Source organism: Staurois parvus, unplaced genomic scaffold (genome assembly GCF_062004578.1).
Source record: "Staurois parvus isolate SC_StPar_1 unplaced genomic scaffold, SC_StPar_1.0 ptg000264l, whole genome shotgun sequence".
Taxonomy (NCBI): Eukaryota; Metazoa; Chordata; class Amphibia; order Anura; family Ranidae; genus Staurois; species Staurois parvus.
In genome coordinates, this window is record NW_028318060.1 from 9,507,096 (window position 1) to 9,522,819 (window position 15,724).

The 15,724-nt window shown below is 41.1% G+C and overlaps 1 protein-coding gene across 1 annotated transcript in view; it reads right to left on the bottom strand.

The window, feature by feature from the left end:
- SLC17A5 (solute carrier family 17 member 5) overlaps positions 1-15,724 on the bottom strand; it is a 71,047-nt gene that overhangs the window by 23,083 nt on the left and 32,240 nt on the right. Inside the window, exons 3-8 of the mRNA XM_089681382.1 lie at positions 13,211-13,444; positions 12,225-12,312; positions 7,757-7,843; positions 7,520-7,638; positions 1,852-2,010; positions 818-950 (exon numbers count right to left, since the gene is read on the bottom strand). Of these exons, the coding sequence (XP_089537508.1) occupies positions 818-950; positions 1,852-2,010; positions 7,520-7,638; positions 7,757-7,843; positions 12,225-12,312; positions 13,211-13,444 (820 nt within the window). The remainder of the gene's footprint in view (positions 1-817; positions 951-1,851; positions 2,011-7,519; positions 7,639-7,756; positions 7,844-12,224; positions 12,313-13,210; positions 13,445-15,724) is intronic.

The window sequence follows — 15,724 nt, forward strand, 5'->3', positions numbered from 1 at the left end:
AATTTCATTGTCCTGGTGCTCCAGGGCTTTCAAAAGTGTAATAGGTAGCAGGAAATTAATTGTGCAATTTATACACCTAGGACACCTGACAGTGCTTCTTGCATTTTGGGCCTCTCTATGTGGCTAGGCGATGAAAAAGTCTCACATATGGTATCCTCATACTCAGGAGTAGTGGAATGTGTTTTTGGGGTGTAGTTGCAAGTATGCATATGCCGTGTGAGAGAAATAACCTGTTACGATTACAATTTTGTGGGAAAAAAAAAAAAAAAAAAAATCTTACTTTTCAATAGAACTGTGGGAAACAAAAATTACAGCTTCAAAAAACTCACTATGCCTGTTACTAAATACCTTGCACTGTCTACTTGTCTACTTTCCATTTGGGTGGTATTTGTACTGTCCTGGCTTGTTAGTGTTTCAAGAAATGAGAGGTCAGTGATCAATTTGCAATGATTGGTACCATAGCTTGCAGACTAACTTTCACACAGACCAAATATTATAGACAGATATAGGTTATTTTTACCAAAGATTTTGGCAAAAATTTATGAAGAAAAATTCCTTATTTGCAAAATATTACAACAGAAATGAAGAAAAATGCATTTTTTTGCCAAGTTTTTTGGTCTTTTTTCATTTATAGTGGAAAAAGTAAAAAACCCAGTGCTGATTAAATACCACCAAAAGAAAGCTCTATTTGTGTGGAAAAAAATTCAAAGTATAACAGTGCTGAAAGCTGAATATTGGTTTGGGCAGGAAGGGGGTATATGTGCCCAGTAGGCAAGTGGTTAAATATACTTTAATAACATTAACAAATTCTGTTTACCTAATGTATTAAATGTTTTTCGCACTGCCACAGTTGAAAAGTTCAACCTCTCTCTCATAAAGTCTGCAATATAGCCGGTAATGACCATACAAAGCCAACATCCCAAGTAAGGAAGCGCAGAGAGGAATCCATTCTGTAAATAGACAGGTGTACCATAATTAATGATAGAAACGCTGGGGTCATTTACATAGCAAGCACAACCATAAAATCCATGTATTTTGTGTCACAAAGTATATCCTATGTGGAAGCAAAACTTCACTTGGCACTGGGGAAGCATTAGGCATCCATCTAGTTCATACCTGTAAAGAACACTAATTACATTTGCCCATAGTGTTCATTTATAAATACAGTGTTAGGGAGCTTCTCTAGCATTCCTCCTCCTTCCACACTCATATCATTACTGTCTGTCCACAATATACTGTATATTGTAAGCCCCAAAGGGTTAAATGATCCTCTGATACACACCTACAGGCATAGCCATGTTAAAAGGAAATGGCCAGTAAGAGACAGCATTAGACCTTCAAACCAGGACATTACACACAAAATGGACTCATCGCCTCTTATTATACGTAAATCAGTAGATTTGGGTGGATATTATCATTTACAGGACCTTTCTGCAATGACATTCCAGAGAGTTAAAAACTCATGGCTAGTAAATAGGTCTCAAAATAAAAGATAATCCCTTTGCTTTTTGGCCTCATTACATTTTTAATAACCACATTACGAAAACAGACGCACAAACTTCTGATTTAAACCAAATGGAATTATGCATAGGTAAAACAGGCGCTGAACTAACCTGAATAATCATTTTTAAAAACTGTATTTGGGATATGTGATAACCATGAAGATTATAACTGAAATTGGATGCCTAATAAACTTTTATACCTTGAAGCCTTGCATATGAACAACACTGAAATGGTGTTTGGTGGTTCAGTCCTCTGAAAATCATGATTATTTTATAAACAGATGTTCTCAAATACATATTCTAAAAAGTTAAAGGTTACTGTCTAACAAAATATTCGACTCTTACTTACTTCCTGTGCATTAAAACGCAGGATCTCCTTCATATATGTAGGTAATAAAGTGAGCAAAGTGTAAAAGGTCCAGTTATAAGAAAAATGAGCAACAACTATAGCCCACAGGGGTAACGACTTCAGCATTGCACAGACAGGAATATCTTTGTTCTTAGAAAGCTGGAAGAAAAACAAAACAAAAACCGGGAGAGATTAAGCAAAGCAAAAACTGTCCATATATGTGCAATACGTGCACTGCAATCACTATACCACCTTTAAAGCGGACACTATGCTCTGTAGTTAAAACTGTTCTAAAGGCTCAAAGTTTTTTTACTGTCATGCATTCTATGCATTAAGGTAAATAAACCTGTGTGCAGCAGTCCCCTCAGCCCCTCAAAACTTACCTGAGCCCCATCGCGACCCAACGATGTGCATGACAGCCTTGGCTGTCCCGAGTCTCTGCCTCTTCATTGGCTGAGGCAAAAAGTGTGAGCCATTGGCTCCCACTGCTATCACAGCCAGTCAGTCAATGAATGAGCGGGGGCAGGGCCAAGCGCGGCTTAATGTGTGAATGGGCACACGGAGCAGCGGGTGCCCCCATAGCAAGCTGCTTGCTATGGGGACACCCGACAGAAAGGAGGAGCCAGGAAAGCCTGTGTGGGGACCCGAGAAGGAGGAGGATCCAGGCTGCTCTGTACAAAACCACTGCACACAGCAGGTAAGTATAGACATGTTCGTTATTTTAAAGAAAGAAAATATGAACCTTTAGTATTGCTTTAAGAATTCAGTCAGTCAATATGAGTGGCTGCAGAGGTCTCCCCAAAAGTTACAGATGGTACGACATATGTAAAACAACCAAATAATCAACCACACAAATCAAAGCATCCTGGAAGGATCAGATCATTTATGGCTAATTCTAAGATCTTGTTCACACTTGCTCAAAATACTGAAGCTTAAATACGCCTATAGCATTATTGCAGAGCACTGTGTGCTGTCCATATATTATCAATTGCAGACTGCTTTACTTGGAGTCTGAAGAGAGTTAAAAAAAAAAAAAAAAACGTGCCTCAATATGCCCGCTTTTAATGATAGTGTAAACAGGGCCTAATAGCAGAGCTTGTGTGTTTACAAACCCTCCATTCACCCCCAGAGTGACCACAACATGATAGTAATGGTGTAGAACCTGATATTGCTAAAAGTTTCAAACTGGCTGGAGTAACTTCCCAGCCACCATACTATTGGGCAAGACCCGGAAAAGAAGTCAGATCTCATTTAACATAAGGAAGGTGGAAAAAAATGATTAACTCACATATATAAATATAACATTAGGGTGGGAGTTTGGTTAAAGATGACTGCTGCTGAGGATACACAGAGTGTAAAAACTGTGGCTTAGAATAGCTGCACTTTTGGCCACACACCTGTATACTCTTATGGACCCAAGCAATTTTTATATTTCTTCTTTGAGCCCAATGATATTGTACCAAAATGGTAATTCTGGAAAATTAAGTAATCCATGTAATTTTTTTGGGACAAACATACTTTGTTGGTAATAATGTCTTGTCCGAACTCAAAAAATGTATTCTTTTTTCCTACTTTGACCAGTGTTAGTTGTAAAACCATAAGTTTTACGCTAGATATGTTTCTCAACCAGGGTTCCATGGAACCCCAGGGATCCTCCAGAGGTTGCTAGGGGTTTCATTGTGCAATGAGCAATTTCTGCCTCTCAGATAAGTTCCCTATGACATCAACAGAGCTTTCTTCCCACTGACCATCTCACTAATGTGTAATGAGTTGTGAATACAGTCATTTTTAGCAGGGGGTTCCCTGAGACTGGAAAGTTATTTCAAGGGTTCCTCTGTGTTGAAAAGGTTAAGAAAGGCTGCTCTAGATAACAAAAAATAAATTTTACTCCCAAAATGTACAGGCTTTTAATTACACTAAAACTATGACTCTGGTACAAAGTATTACAATACAATTTACAATTGAAATATGGGCATTTGTTACATTATATTTCTTAGATAAGCTGCTAAACGCTGTTCAGAACATAGCAGTGGTTGCAGTTGCTGCTGTTGTAAACAGCCAGTCCTGGAAAGAATGGCCAGGCAGCAGCAGCAGAAAAAGATTTGTTGCGTGTCTAAGGCTTGTAGGAAGTTCAGTAAGTCTTTCAGACCACATGAGACAAGCTGAAATCATCGATGTGCAAGATTTACTTAATGCTACAATAAATCAATGCCACAAATATTACAAAATTACCTACGTAAACAAAAAAAAAACAAACAAACAAATTAAAAAAAGGTTAAATAGACTAAAGGAATGTGATTCCAGGAAAATAAAGTCTGGTAATTTGCATAAACCTTACATCCAATTTTATCAATGTTATAGGTGAAATACAATTCTCTTTACATCCATAAAGACTGTTTGGACAGAAGAACAACTCTTCATTATATTTATTCCCCATTTTTGGTTTTTGTTTGCAGACTTGTGTTACTCATCACCAACCTGACCAGCATATAGCACACCTGCTTGCATTATGTTTAAATATTGTCATATCTCTTACCTGGTAGCATTAAAATGGCATTTGACTGGATTTGTTAATTTCACAGTAAGAATTGGTTTTAAAAATTGATGTAGCAGCTTGCCTTCTGAATTCAATTAAAGTGGTTGTAAAGGCTCAAGGTTTTTTTTTTTTACCTTCATCCATTCTATGCATAAATGTAAAAAACCTTCTGTGTGCAGCAGCCCCTTCAGCCCACCAATACTTACCTGAGCCCCATCACGATCTACAATGCGTGTGAGAGCCTCAGCTCTCCAGTGACTCTCCCTCCTCATTGGCTGAGGCAGCAGAGGGAGCCATTGGCTCCCGCTGCTGTCAATCACTGCCAGTGAGCCAATGAGGAGAGCGAGGGTCGGGGCCGAGCCACAGCTGTGTGCGTGAATGGACACGCAGAGCAGCAGCAAGGGAACGAGCCTGCTTGGATGCCCCCATAACAAGTGGCTTGCTTTGGGAGCACTTGGCAGTAGGATTGGGGCTGCTGTGTCCAAAACCACTGCACAGAGCAGGTAAGTTTGATATTAAAAGGCAAATTTTTTCTTAGTAAAAATAAAAAGCTTAGGAGAAAATATTAAATCACATAAAAGTGAAGCTGCTAACATTATAGCTTGATACAAAAAATGTAGGAATTGTAGTGCTTGAATTATATCCAAAAATTTGAAAAATGCAAATGCAACAAATAATATCATTAACATATACAATGCATGAGAAATAAAATAAAATTCAAACTGTGCATATAATGTCCACGCAAGACAAGAGTAACAGATATCCACGTGACCAGATCTTCTTTCTTATAATTAGTGAACCACCAAGTGTGAATGCTTTTAACATCATAAAGTGGGATAGTATGCTTACCAGAAAAAAAATGACCATCTAGAAAAGATAGATCAAAGCACGCTTAATTGTATAGGCAGCCTCATCCAGCAACCAGTTTAAAGTTTTTTTTTTTTCCTGCACACATTGTATAAGTTAATGCACAGAAGATCTGGTCAAGTGGATATATTACGCTTTTCTTCTGTGGACTTTATATGCACAGTTTGAATTCTAATTTTATTTCTCATGCATGTATGTTAATGATATTATTTGTTGCATTTTCTAATTTTTGGATATAATTCAAAAACACTTTCTAAATTTCTGAATTCAATGTACATATCCATTTACAAAAAAGGCTTCCTGTTCTCCAAAACAGGAAATCCTGAGTTTATAATGTATTGACAAAGCAGGAAGACCCTCAGAAATCTGAGTGCAAACACTGCTGACATTTCATAAAAGTTTTTCTTTTCTGACAATTGTAATAAAAGAATGTTCAGTAGTTGATGGTTAAACTAAAGTAAAATTTTAGGTTACAAAAACTTTAGATTTGTGAAATTGCCTATTATCTCCAATTTTAATGAGAGGGTGGCCTTGACATTCCTGTAAAAAATAGAAGCAGGGCAATTCTCATTATCTGTACTATTCAGCTTTACACCCTTATTGAGCATGCTCCCCTCCTCAGATTTCTACTCACCCCTATTAGAACAGCGTTACTGGAAGTTTCTTGCAAATATTCGGTCATAAAACCTCAGGACTCATGCATAACCTACGTTTGCACCCTCTTAAACCCCCCTCCGTTCATTAAAATATAGGAAAGCTCAGATGGCTGGAGAGCTTGGTCCCATGCACACCAGAATGGGGTGTGGGAAACCTGCTTTCTATGTGTGTTTTCCGCATTGTGTTTAAAACGCAATGGGTGTGCGATCTGCTGCGGGTGTCAATATAATGTGATGTGCACTACTTTTGGTCCAATCCAGTGTAATTTCAGCTCATTCAAATGAATGAGCATAGCATCGCATTGCATCACACTGAATCATACAGGAGCACAAAAGCACATTCACATTGTCTGTTGAAATGCATTTCAGCGCATTATTTTGAATAGACCGTTTACCACAGAGCACTGTAATGCACATCAAAGCCTAGTTACTTACTTACTAAAACTGGAGAGTGCAAAATCCAGTGCAACTCTGCATAGAAACCAAATCAGCTTCCAGGTTTTATTGCCAAATCTTAATTGAACAAGCTGAAGTTAGAAAAGAACAAACAGAGGGCGCACGGGCCTAGTGCATTACCACAAAAAATGTTTAATAAGAAATAAAGTAGGTGTTTACTCACAAACAACAATAAAGTCAAGGCACGTCATAAATAAACAGCTGGGTCAACACCACGCTGAGTAACAGTCCGCAATAGGGAGTGTAGACATCCAATAGGTTGACGCGTTTCGAGGACTTGAGTAAACACCTACTTTATTTCTTATTAAACACTTTTTGTGGTAATGCACTAGGCCTGTGCGCCCTCTGTTTGTTCTTTCCTCATTCAGTATATTTGGATTCCCCCAGACTATTGAGGGCAGCAAGGTGTGCATGTTCCAGGACATTCTTAATGTGGTTGTAGCCTGCATAGAGTCCATCCCCAAGCGCAGGAGCATTTGTGTTTGCAAGCTGAAGTTAGAACCTGATTGACTACCATGCATTCTTTGGTTTTAGTAAATTTGCCCCATAAAGCGTGTACTGCAGTGCAATCTAGGCTGGCTTGAATGGGCCCTTAGTGCCCATTGAAATTGCATCTAATGAATGTGAATGTCAGTGTCTTAACACTTGCGATTTACTGCGGTGCAATTTCTAAAGTAGTTCTTGCATTACTTTTTTTGCTGTTTTGTTGAGATTTCACATACATGGAAATAGCACTGAAAATTGCAAGAAATCGTTGAAAATCTTCACAATTAGCAATAAAGTCTTCAGAAATTGCACCTGAAATCGCGCTAAAATTGCACACAAATTACGTAATTTTAAAATCGCAGTGGTGTGACCGGTGGCTTGCACCTCTAGTAAATCAATCCCATTGTCTTACTCTTAACAGTATGTTTACCATTCCACAAAAACCTAAAGTGAAAGGTACGTTTTTTAAACAAAGTGTTCAAATATGAAAGGAGAAAGTACAAATTTAATTTAAATCTAAACTAAAGCCTTTTAGCAGACACCTGAAGAAATTTTAATATTAGTTCAATATGAGTACAATTCTACCTGCAATTCACATGTTCAATACATGGTTATATACATTTTATGATTGTTTTAGATAACCCAACACATATATCTTCATACATACTTCATTTCTGAGTGAAGAAAGGATATATTCTCTCTCGGTATCTGAGATTGTGCGATGTGTTTGTGGATTATCGCTAGCTATTAGGTACCAAATTATAAACCAAACAACACCCAGTGACCCTACATGAAAAAAAAAAAAAAAAAAAGTACCAAAAATGAATAAAAGCATGGAAATATTAGCAGAAATTGTAAATTAAAAATATACATTTCCAACATATACGAAACATACAATACCTACCAAAAATATAGAACACATAAACCCAATCCAGATAGTAACAGATCAACCCAGATAGGGGAAGAGAGACAACTGTCCCAAGTTGTGCCCCTGAAAATCAAAGGATCAAACATAATAAAAAATGTTGTTAGTACTGTAGATTACGTCAATGCAGTTTAAAATGATAAAAACAAATCAATAAATATATTATAGATGTTAAAAATGGGCATAACCGCTAAAACCTTGACAAACAGACAACACCAGACGTCTCAAAAGACATAGCGGCACTCTTGAGCATCTATGGCTTAAGCCACAGCTCAGCAAGAATTCCCCCAGTATAAATCTGCCCTCCAAAAATACAACTCCTGCCTCCACCCTGCCAAACCTATTTTATCATTCTCAATAACACCCTCTTATGCAGTCCATATAATCTCTCATCTACCTTTAACTCTACAATGTCATCCACTGCCTACACCCACTAACGCAATTACTGCCTAGGAGATCGCCAATCACAGCCGAAATTAGATTGATGCAATTCATGATGAGATCTCAACTGTACAGATATCTCCCCCAGCTAACATTCCATGTTCACTTGCACACTCAATACTTTCTTCTTTTGACCCCGTTACCATAGAGGAGGTTGCTAAAAGTCTAACAACCCCCCACTCCAACCACTTGACCCTGTTCTCCCGCAACTGTTTTGGTCACGCTCTTGCTCTATCCTGCACTCTCTAACTCACACCTTCAATCTGTCTCTCTACTGGCATCTTCCCCAGCCCTGTAAAACATGCATTAGTAACCCTCATACTTAAAGCCCTTGCTAGACCCCTCCAATCTTAAAAACCTAAGGTCCAACTCCTTGCTCCCCTTTACCTCAACTCCGTCTCAAAGTTTATCAATGTGCAAGTTCCCTACAGTCCCTTCCCAAAGCAGGACAAAACTATACCGCTCCCTGGCTAATAACAAAAGATTCTATTATCCAGTTCGCAATGTAAAAATACTTTTTTTTTTTTTACAGTCCAACAGGTCTGTATGAATTTGTCCACTTGTATATTTAAGACTTTGGACTCTTACCAGATTATATGGCCCTTGATGAATGTGGGTCAAATAAAGCTTTATTTCCAAATAACTACCTTTTCTTTTTACATGCAAATTTTTCATCTTATTGTGGGGAACATCGTATTTGGAGCATCTGAAGAAAGCGTTGATGAGGAATAAGCTTACTTACACCTTCTAGCCCTGTGTTATATGGAGTAAAGTATATTCAGCATTGGGGTTGGTTTACAAATGATGTGAAAGAACATGAAATATCAGGTTTTGCGCAATTTTGCACAGCTGATTGTGAGCAACATTTATGAAGGTTGATTAAATCCGTATTGTGTTCAGATTACACTACTCTGATAGTTATAAAGCTTTTAATATTAGTTTGAAGATACTATACTATATAGTTTGTCTTTTTTGCAGCGACTACGGGCTGGTGAATGATTGAGAGAAAAGAGGAGACACAGTGGTTGTTTGGAGATAAAGCTTTACTTGACCCACATTCATCAAAAGGTCACAGAATCTGTTAAGAGCCTGGAGTATGAAATATACAGGTGGATGTATTTATACAGACCTGCTGGACTGTGTAAAAGGCTTCTTTACTTAGCGCAGGAGTAATATAATCTTTCAACTCCTAGAATGCCTAATCTACAGCCTCCTGAGCAACCACCTCACCAGCAAAAACCTTCTGAACCCCTCTCAGTCTGGATTTTGCCTGCAACATTCCACAGAAACTACTTTCCTAAAACTCATTAATGACTTCCTAACTGCTAAAATGGCCACTACTCTCATGCTGGCTTTAGATGGATCAAAATGTGGCCAGTTCAATAGGGACAAGCTGAATTTTGATCCATGTGTGGCCACTCTCGTGCGATGTAAGTCAAAGTAACAATTGACTTCTGTTGAATGGGAATGCTGAAAAGGTTTTCAGTGGGACCATACCATGTCTTCCTCCTCCTCCATCCCATGCCCTCCGTACCATGTTTTCCTCCACTCCCATGTCCTCCTCCTCCAGTCCCATCTCTTCCATCCCATGCCCTCCTCCTCCAGTCCCAACCCCCCATGCCAAGTCCTCCTCCTCCAGTCTCATCTTCTCCATCACATGTCCTCCAGTCCCAGGTCTCCCCCATCCCATGTCCTCCTCCTCCATCCCATGTCCTCCTCCTCCATCCCATGTCCTCCTCCTCCATCCCATGTCCTCCTCCTCCATCCCATGTCCTCCTCCATTCCATGTCCTCCTCCATTCCATGTCCTCCTCCATTCCATGTCCTCCTCCATTCTCATTTCCCCACTAGGTCGGTCCTCTCTTGTAGTGTCATCCCTCTGTAGTCCTATCCCTCCTGCACCCTCAGTACAGCCTGATCCAGGTGATATACCTCAGTGTACATTCCCCTTTTCGGTCCTGGGGCTCACCTCACTCTCTCAGGACACACAGCTCCGATAGATCACGCTTCCATACACAAACTTCCCACTGCAAATCTCTCACCCCGCTGGGGACTATTGGCCTGACTCATCAAAGGGGACGGGTCCGGATTGGAACACTACGAGCATGCGATTGGACAGATTGCTGCAAGGGCAGAGAATTGTGGTGGTGGGGGAAGGAAATGTTGGAGAGGGCCAGGAGAGAGACAGAGAGGTGAGTGAACATACAGCAGCTGGAAGAGAGAGCAGACAGGGCTGCTGTTGTACCTGCAACTATTATTTCCATGACTCATCAATCTCGGGACAGCTTAATGAAAATCATGGTAACTGTGCGGGCAGCGTAGGCTCAAGGGGCAGCTGTTTTGGGCCCCACAACAATGACTAGGCCTGGGGCAGCTGCCCCTTTTGCACACATTAAAGATGGCCCTTTTTGGAGCCTGGTTTCCCTACATGTATATGGGCTGTCGCCCTCCCCCATCCCCCAACATGGATGACAGCCCTGCTCCCCTGTGAACTCCCCTGACTTCGAGATCAATGGTACAACTATCAGTTCGTCCCCGCATGCCAGGGTACTGTGTGTAATCCTGGACTCTGTTAATAAGGGGAATATTATGGGGATTTTACAGACACCACAAAGCTACAATTTCAGTCCCTGGTTATCTCTTGTCTTGACTATTCCAACTCTCACCTTTTTGGTCTACCTTTACATAGGCTATCCCTCCTTAAGTCCATTATGAATGCTGCGGTCATCCACCTTACTAACCGTTCAGTGTCCAGCACCCCTCTCTGACAATTCCTCTATTGGCACACTCACAGCCACACCAATTTTAAATGCGACAGCAGCTGTAGTGGAAAGTATCCCCGCTCACTGTCACAGGGAAAGGGTATTAGCGGGAAAGGGAGGCAAGAGCTGTAACATGTTCTTTAAGGTGAATTTATCCTTTAACCACCTTCCCCCTGCCTTATAGTACGACGGGCGCAAGGTGGTTCTCTTGTTCTGATATGACGTCATATGGCGTCCTTCCATTCTCACCGCGCATGTGCGGCTCAGGGAGCACGCAGCGCAGCAATCGCCGATGCGCGGTGTCCCTTGGACACAGCGGATCACGGAAAGAGCCAAAGATGTCGGCTCGGTCATGTGATCAGCTTTGTCCAATCACAGCTGATCACATGTAAACACGGAAATGCCGGTTATCGGAATTTCTCTCCTCTCGAGCGGTCACACTGACCGCTCGAGAGGAGAGGAGGTAATCGGCTTTCTGCGCAGGGGACATGTACACTGATCATCAGGGCACCGATGATCAGTGTGCCCTGATGATCAGTGTGGCCCCAGAAGTGCCACTTGTCAGTGTCCATCAGTGCCACGTGCCAGTGCCCATCAGTGCCACATCAATGCCACATATCAGTGCCCATCTGAGCTGCCTTTCAATGTCACCCACCAGTGCCACCTATCAATGCCAAGCAGTGCCGCCTATCAGTGCCAGTCAGTGTCGCCTATCAGTGCCGCCTATCAGTACCAGTCAGTGCCGCCTATCAGTACCAGTCAGTGCCGCCTATCAGTGTCATGTATCAGTGCTGCCTTTCAGTGCCCATCAGTGATGCCTGTCAATGCCCATCAGTGCAACCTACCAGTGCCTCATCAGTGCCACCTATCAGTGCCCATCACTGCAGCCTCACTAGCGCACATCAGTGAAGGAGAAAAATCACTTATTTACAAAATTGTATAACAAAAATTAAGAAAAAACATTTTTTTTTTCAAAATTTTCAGTGGTTTTTGGTTTAAGAAAAAATAAAAATCCCAGAGGTGATTAAATACCACCAAAAGAAAGCTCTGTCTCAAAAAAATGATAAAAATTTCATACGGATACAGTGTTGCATGACCGCACAATTGTCATTCAAAGTGCGACAGTGCTGAAAGCTGGAAATTGGCCTGGGCAGGAAGCGGGTGCCCTGTAGTCTAGTGGTTAAGAAAGTGCCCTGTAGGCTAGTGGTTAACAAAGAATTCTGGCTGAAAAATGTATACACTGACCTGCATAGGAAAGACTTAACAGTCTGCTGCGCTCAAGAGGTGGTGCCCAGGAGGACCACATGGTATGCATGGCAGGAAAAGTCACACCCTGTAGAGACAGGTTTGCATCAATGGTTTACAAATAATACAAGACATCCCAACACTTTTTGCACTGTGAGGTACTGTATCTGGCTCATTTGCTTCAGATTTTGCATCATTCTCTCTTGAGTGACAATACTTTAAAAGCTGAACTCTTGGAAAAGTAAAAATCCCGCTGCAAGGGTAAACCCCCCATTTATGTCTAGGGGGACTGGGCAGAGAAGTTTTACTTACTTCATCCTCTGCTCCTGCAGGATTCATCATGCTATCAGACTAATCCCCGCAGCCTCTCCACTGCACTCCAGCAATTAGATGCCCCCAACATCTTCAAGACTGACAGGGGTCATAGTGTTTCAGGGGTTGTACTGTGTAAAAAAGCAGCTTGTTTGCATTTTTACACAACAGCCTACAAATCACCTCAATGCAGCATTGCGATGTGTTCAGAGCAAATGGTTTTGTTTGTGCCCTTGTGTTAATCAATGCATTTAAAACAGAGATGGTGTTAACAACCCTTAAAACAGAAGTTTACAAATAATTTCTAGAGAATAGGGCTTTCCTGAGTACTACAGGAAGACTGGGGGGATTTCTTTAGTAAGCATACACTGGATTCTCCCTAACCCTAAATCTTAGGCGCTAGTTGGAGATATCTATTGCTGTGTGGTGGTTTATTTGCTATCCAAATGTCAAACTGCACCAACAATAGGGTAGGTTATTCCAAAATCCCAATATCCTTACAAAATCGTTTTATTAGACCTCTCCTGGGTATGGCCAATATTATGAGCAAACTAGTCCTTTTTCTATTTTTTTATTTAGTTCGTAGTGGCAGTCACAATAAAAAAAAAACCCAAAAAACAAAAAAAACACAAACAAACCCCAAAACAACATTCTGATAATAAACTCAAAATTACCTCTCCCAGTCCTTCAAGTACTCGAACCGCTATAAGGTAACCTGCTCCTAAATCGGCAGCCAGTGGTGTTAACAGAGTAAATACTGCAGTGCCTAGTATGCCAAATCCCAGCAGAAGCTTGCCACCAAATTTTCCAGCTATGTATCCACCAGGGATCTGAGTAACGATGTATCCATAGAAGAAAGAGCCAAGTATCCAGCCTTGGGTATCTGCATCCCAGTTATACTTCTTGCCCTTGAAAAGGGAAAAACATATGTAAAGAATAGACAGCTTATCAACGAATCATTAATTTTTCATTCATTGTAGTCTGCAGACCTCCCTTATCAAATACTATTCACAACACTGCAGGGATGTCCAATTCCTATTGCCCGACGCCCGGGACATGTAGTTCCGGGTGCCAGGCAGGCAGGTTTTTTTTTTGCCCTGTTTTTTTACATCTGTCAGGTGAAAGCAATCAGGCAGCAGCACTGCTGCCGAATGCTTCCACACAGCCCACAGTGTCAGCCTCTCCCCGCTATGTCCGGGCTCTGCTTGCCCATCTGCGGGCCCGAGACTGGTTCGGTAAGTGCCACGGAATGTGGTATAGGGGAGGGAGAAGGAGAAGGAGAGCGGACACATCCGCACCCCTCCCCTTCTTCTGATCCGGAAGTGATGTGATGTCACTTCCGGGTTCCCAGTCAACAGATTGCTGGTCATGGAGGCCAGGAAAAAATGTAATGCAGTGCGATGTGCACTGCATTACATTCAATGTAGTACAGGGGAGACATGCAGGATCTTTTAGACCCTGCATGTCTCAAAAAAGAGAACCTGTCACCAGGTTTTTTTTTTACATTTTTTTTCATTTAAATGGAAGTTACACCCAAACATGTAACGCCACCAAATTTTTCAAGGCCCCCCACATATGTACGCATGCACAAATGTAAAAGCACATACTTGGGCACCTACACATGAAAACGATGATTGCAATACATGTTACATATCGCCATGCATGCCAGAGTGAGAGCAGTAATTCTAGCACCAGACCTCCTCCGTACACTATATGTATGACCTATAAAGGGGCTTTGAAAGTGTCGCCTATAGAAAATATAGGTTATTGAAGTTCGCCGCCATTTCACGAACGTGCACAAATTTAAGGTTTGACAAGTTGGATATCCATTTACTCGCTGCAACCTCGTCTTTTATATTTTACAAAGAAATTGGATAATTTATTGCTTTTTGTGCCCTAAAATTAACTTAAGTGTATTTTTTACTGAAATTTTGTGAGAATATCATGTGACTTAAAAAATTGGAACTACCGCTATTTTATTCTCTAGGGTTTGTGCTTTCACAAAATATATCATGTTTAGGGGGTTTGTGTAATCTTCAGGCCTAAAACGATTTTTTAAATGTGTGCAAATAACGCAAAAACAGCTCTGGCAGCGAAAGGGATAAAAGGATAACCCGGACACTCCTGTTTCCTGAGGAGCAGCCAATCAGTGCTCATTACACTGCAAGGTCTCTCCCCTCCCTGCTAGTCCCCGGGTGCAGTGCTGGAGACAGGCATGGAGGGGAGGAGGAGATAAACAGCGCAATGTTAAAAATATTAAACATTTAAGCTGCCATAAAGCCCCTTTTGTTTTTAAAAGCCCCAGACATTACTTAAAGCAGATTTAAATACAGTTTTGGTTAAAATGTATTTTTTTTTATCAGGACAAGTAGATTGTCATGAGGAACAAGTAGATTGGGACACGGATTTAGTCACTGGACAAGTAGTTTTAAAAAAAAAGAAAAAGTTCACACCCCTGCACTGGTATCCATGTTTCACTAGGTTTCCCTGGGAGCGAGCAGCACAGCGATCCGGCGCCCGCTGTGTCCTCCAGACACAGTGGAACACCAATCATCGGACGGGACCTCTCTGCGAGGTCCCAATAATGTATCACCGATTGGCCAATCAGTGATCACATGCAGAGTAGTAAGCAAGAGGTCACTTCTGACATCATTGCTTACTACGTGTGAAATCTGTGAATGATTACAGAGATCACATGGTACAAGGCTATTCACAACAGCCTTGTACCATGTGACAAGCTGTGACCAATCACAGCTCACACAGTAGTTCTCAATGGCTGCAAGAATGCAGCACCAAACCTCCTATGTAACTCTAATCTGGTAACCTGTAAAGGCTTTTTAAGCATCAACTATGTAGATTTTAGGAACGATAGTTTGGTGCAGTTCCACGGGCGTACGCAACATTAAAGCATGTTAGGTATCATTTTGCTCAGCGTAAAATAATCCTTTGTTTTGACGTGTGTGTCAGAATTGGCCCTGTAGCCAAGTAGTTAAGGACACTTGGACAGCAGATTCTATTTATGCCACACAATAGCTTTATGTGCTCTGCAGCTGTTAAGATCCACTGCTGTAGCACCAATGGTGTTATGCAAATACTGACTTTTCTGAAAAGTGATATTTGCGTATTGCTTGGCACCACCCCCTCCATAACACTTTGACAGTGATCAAGTATGGGTATAAAGAACACTT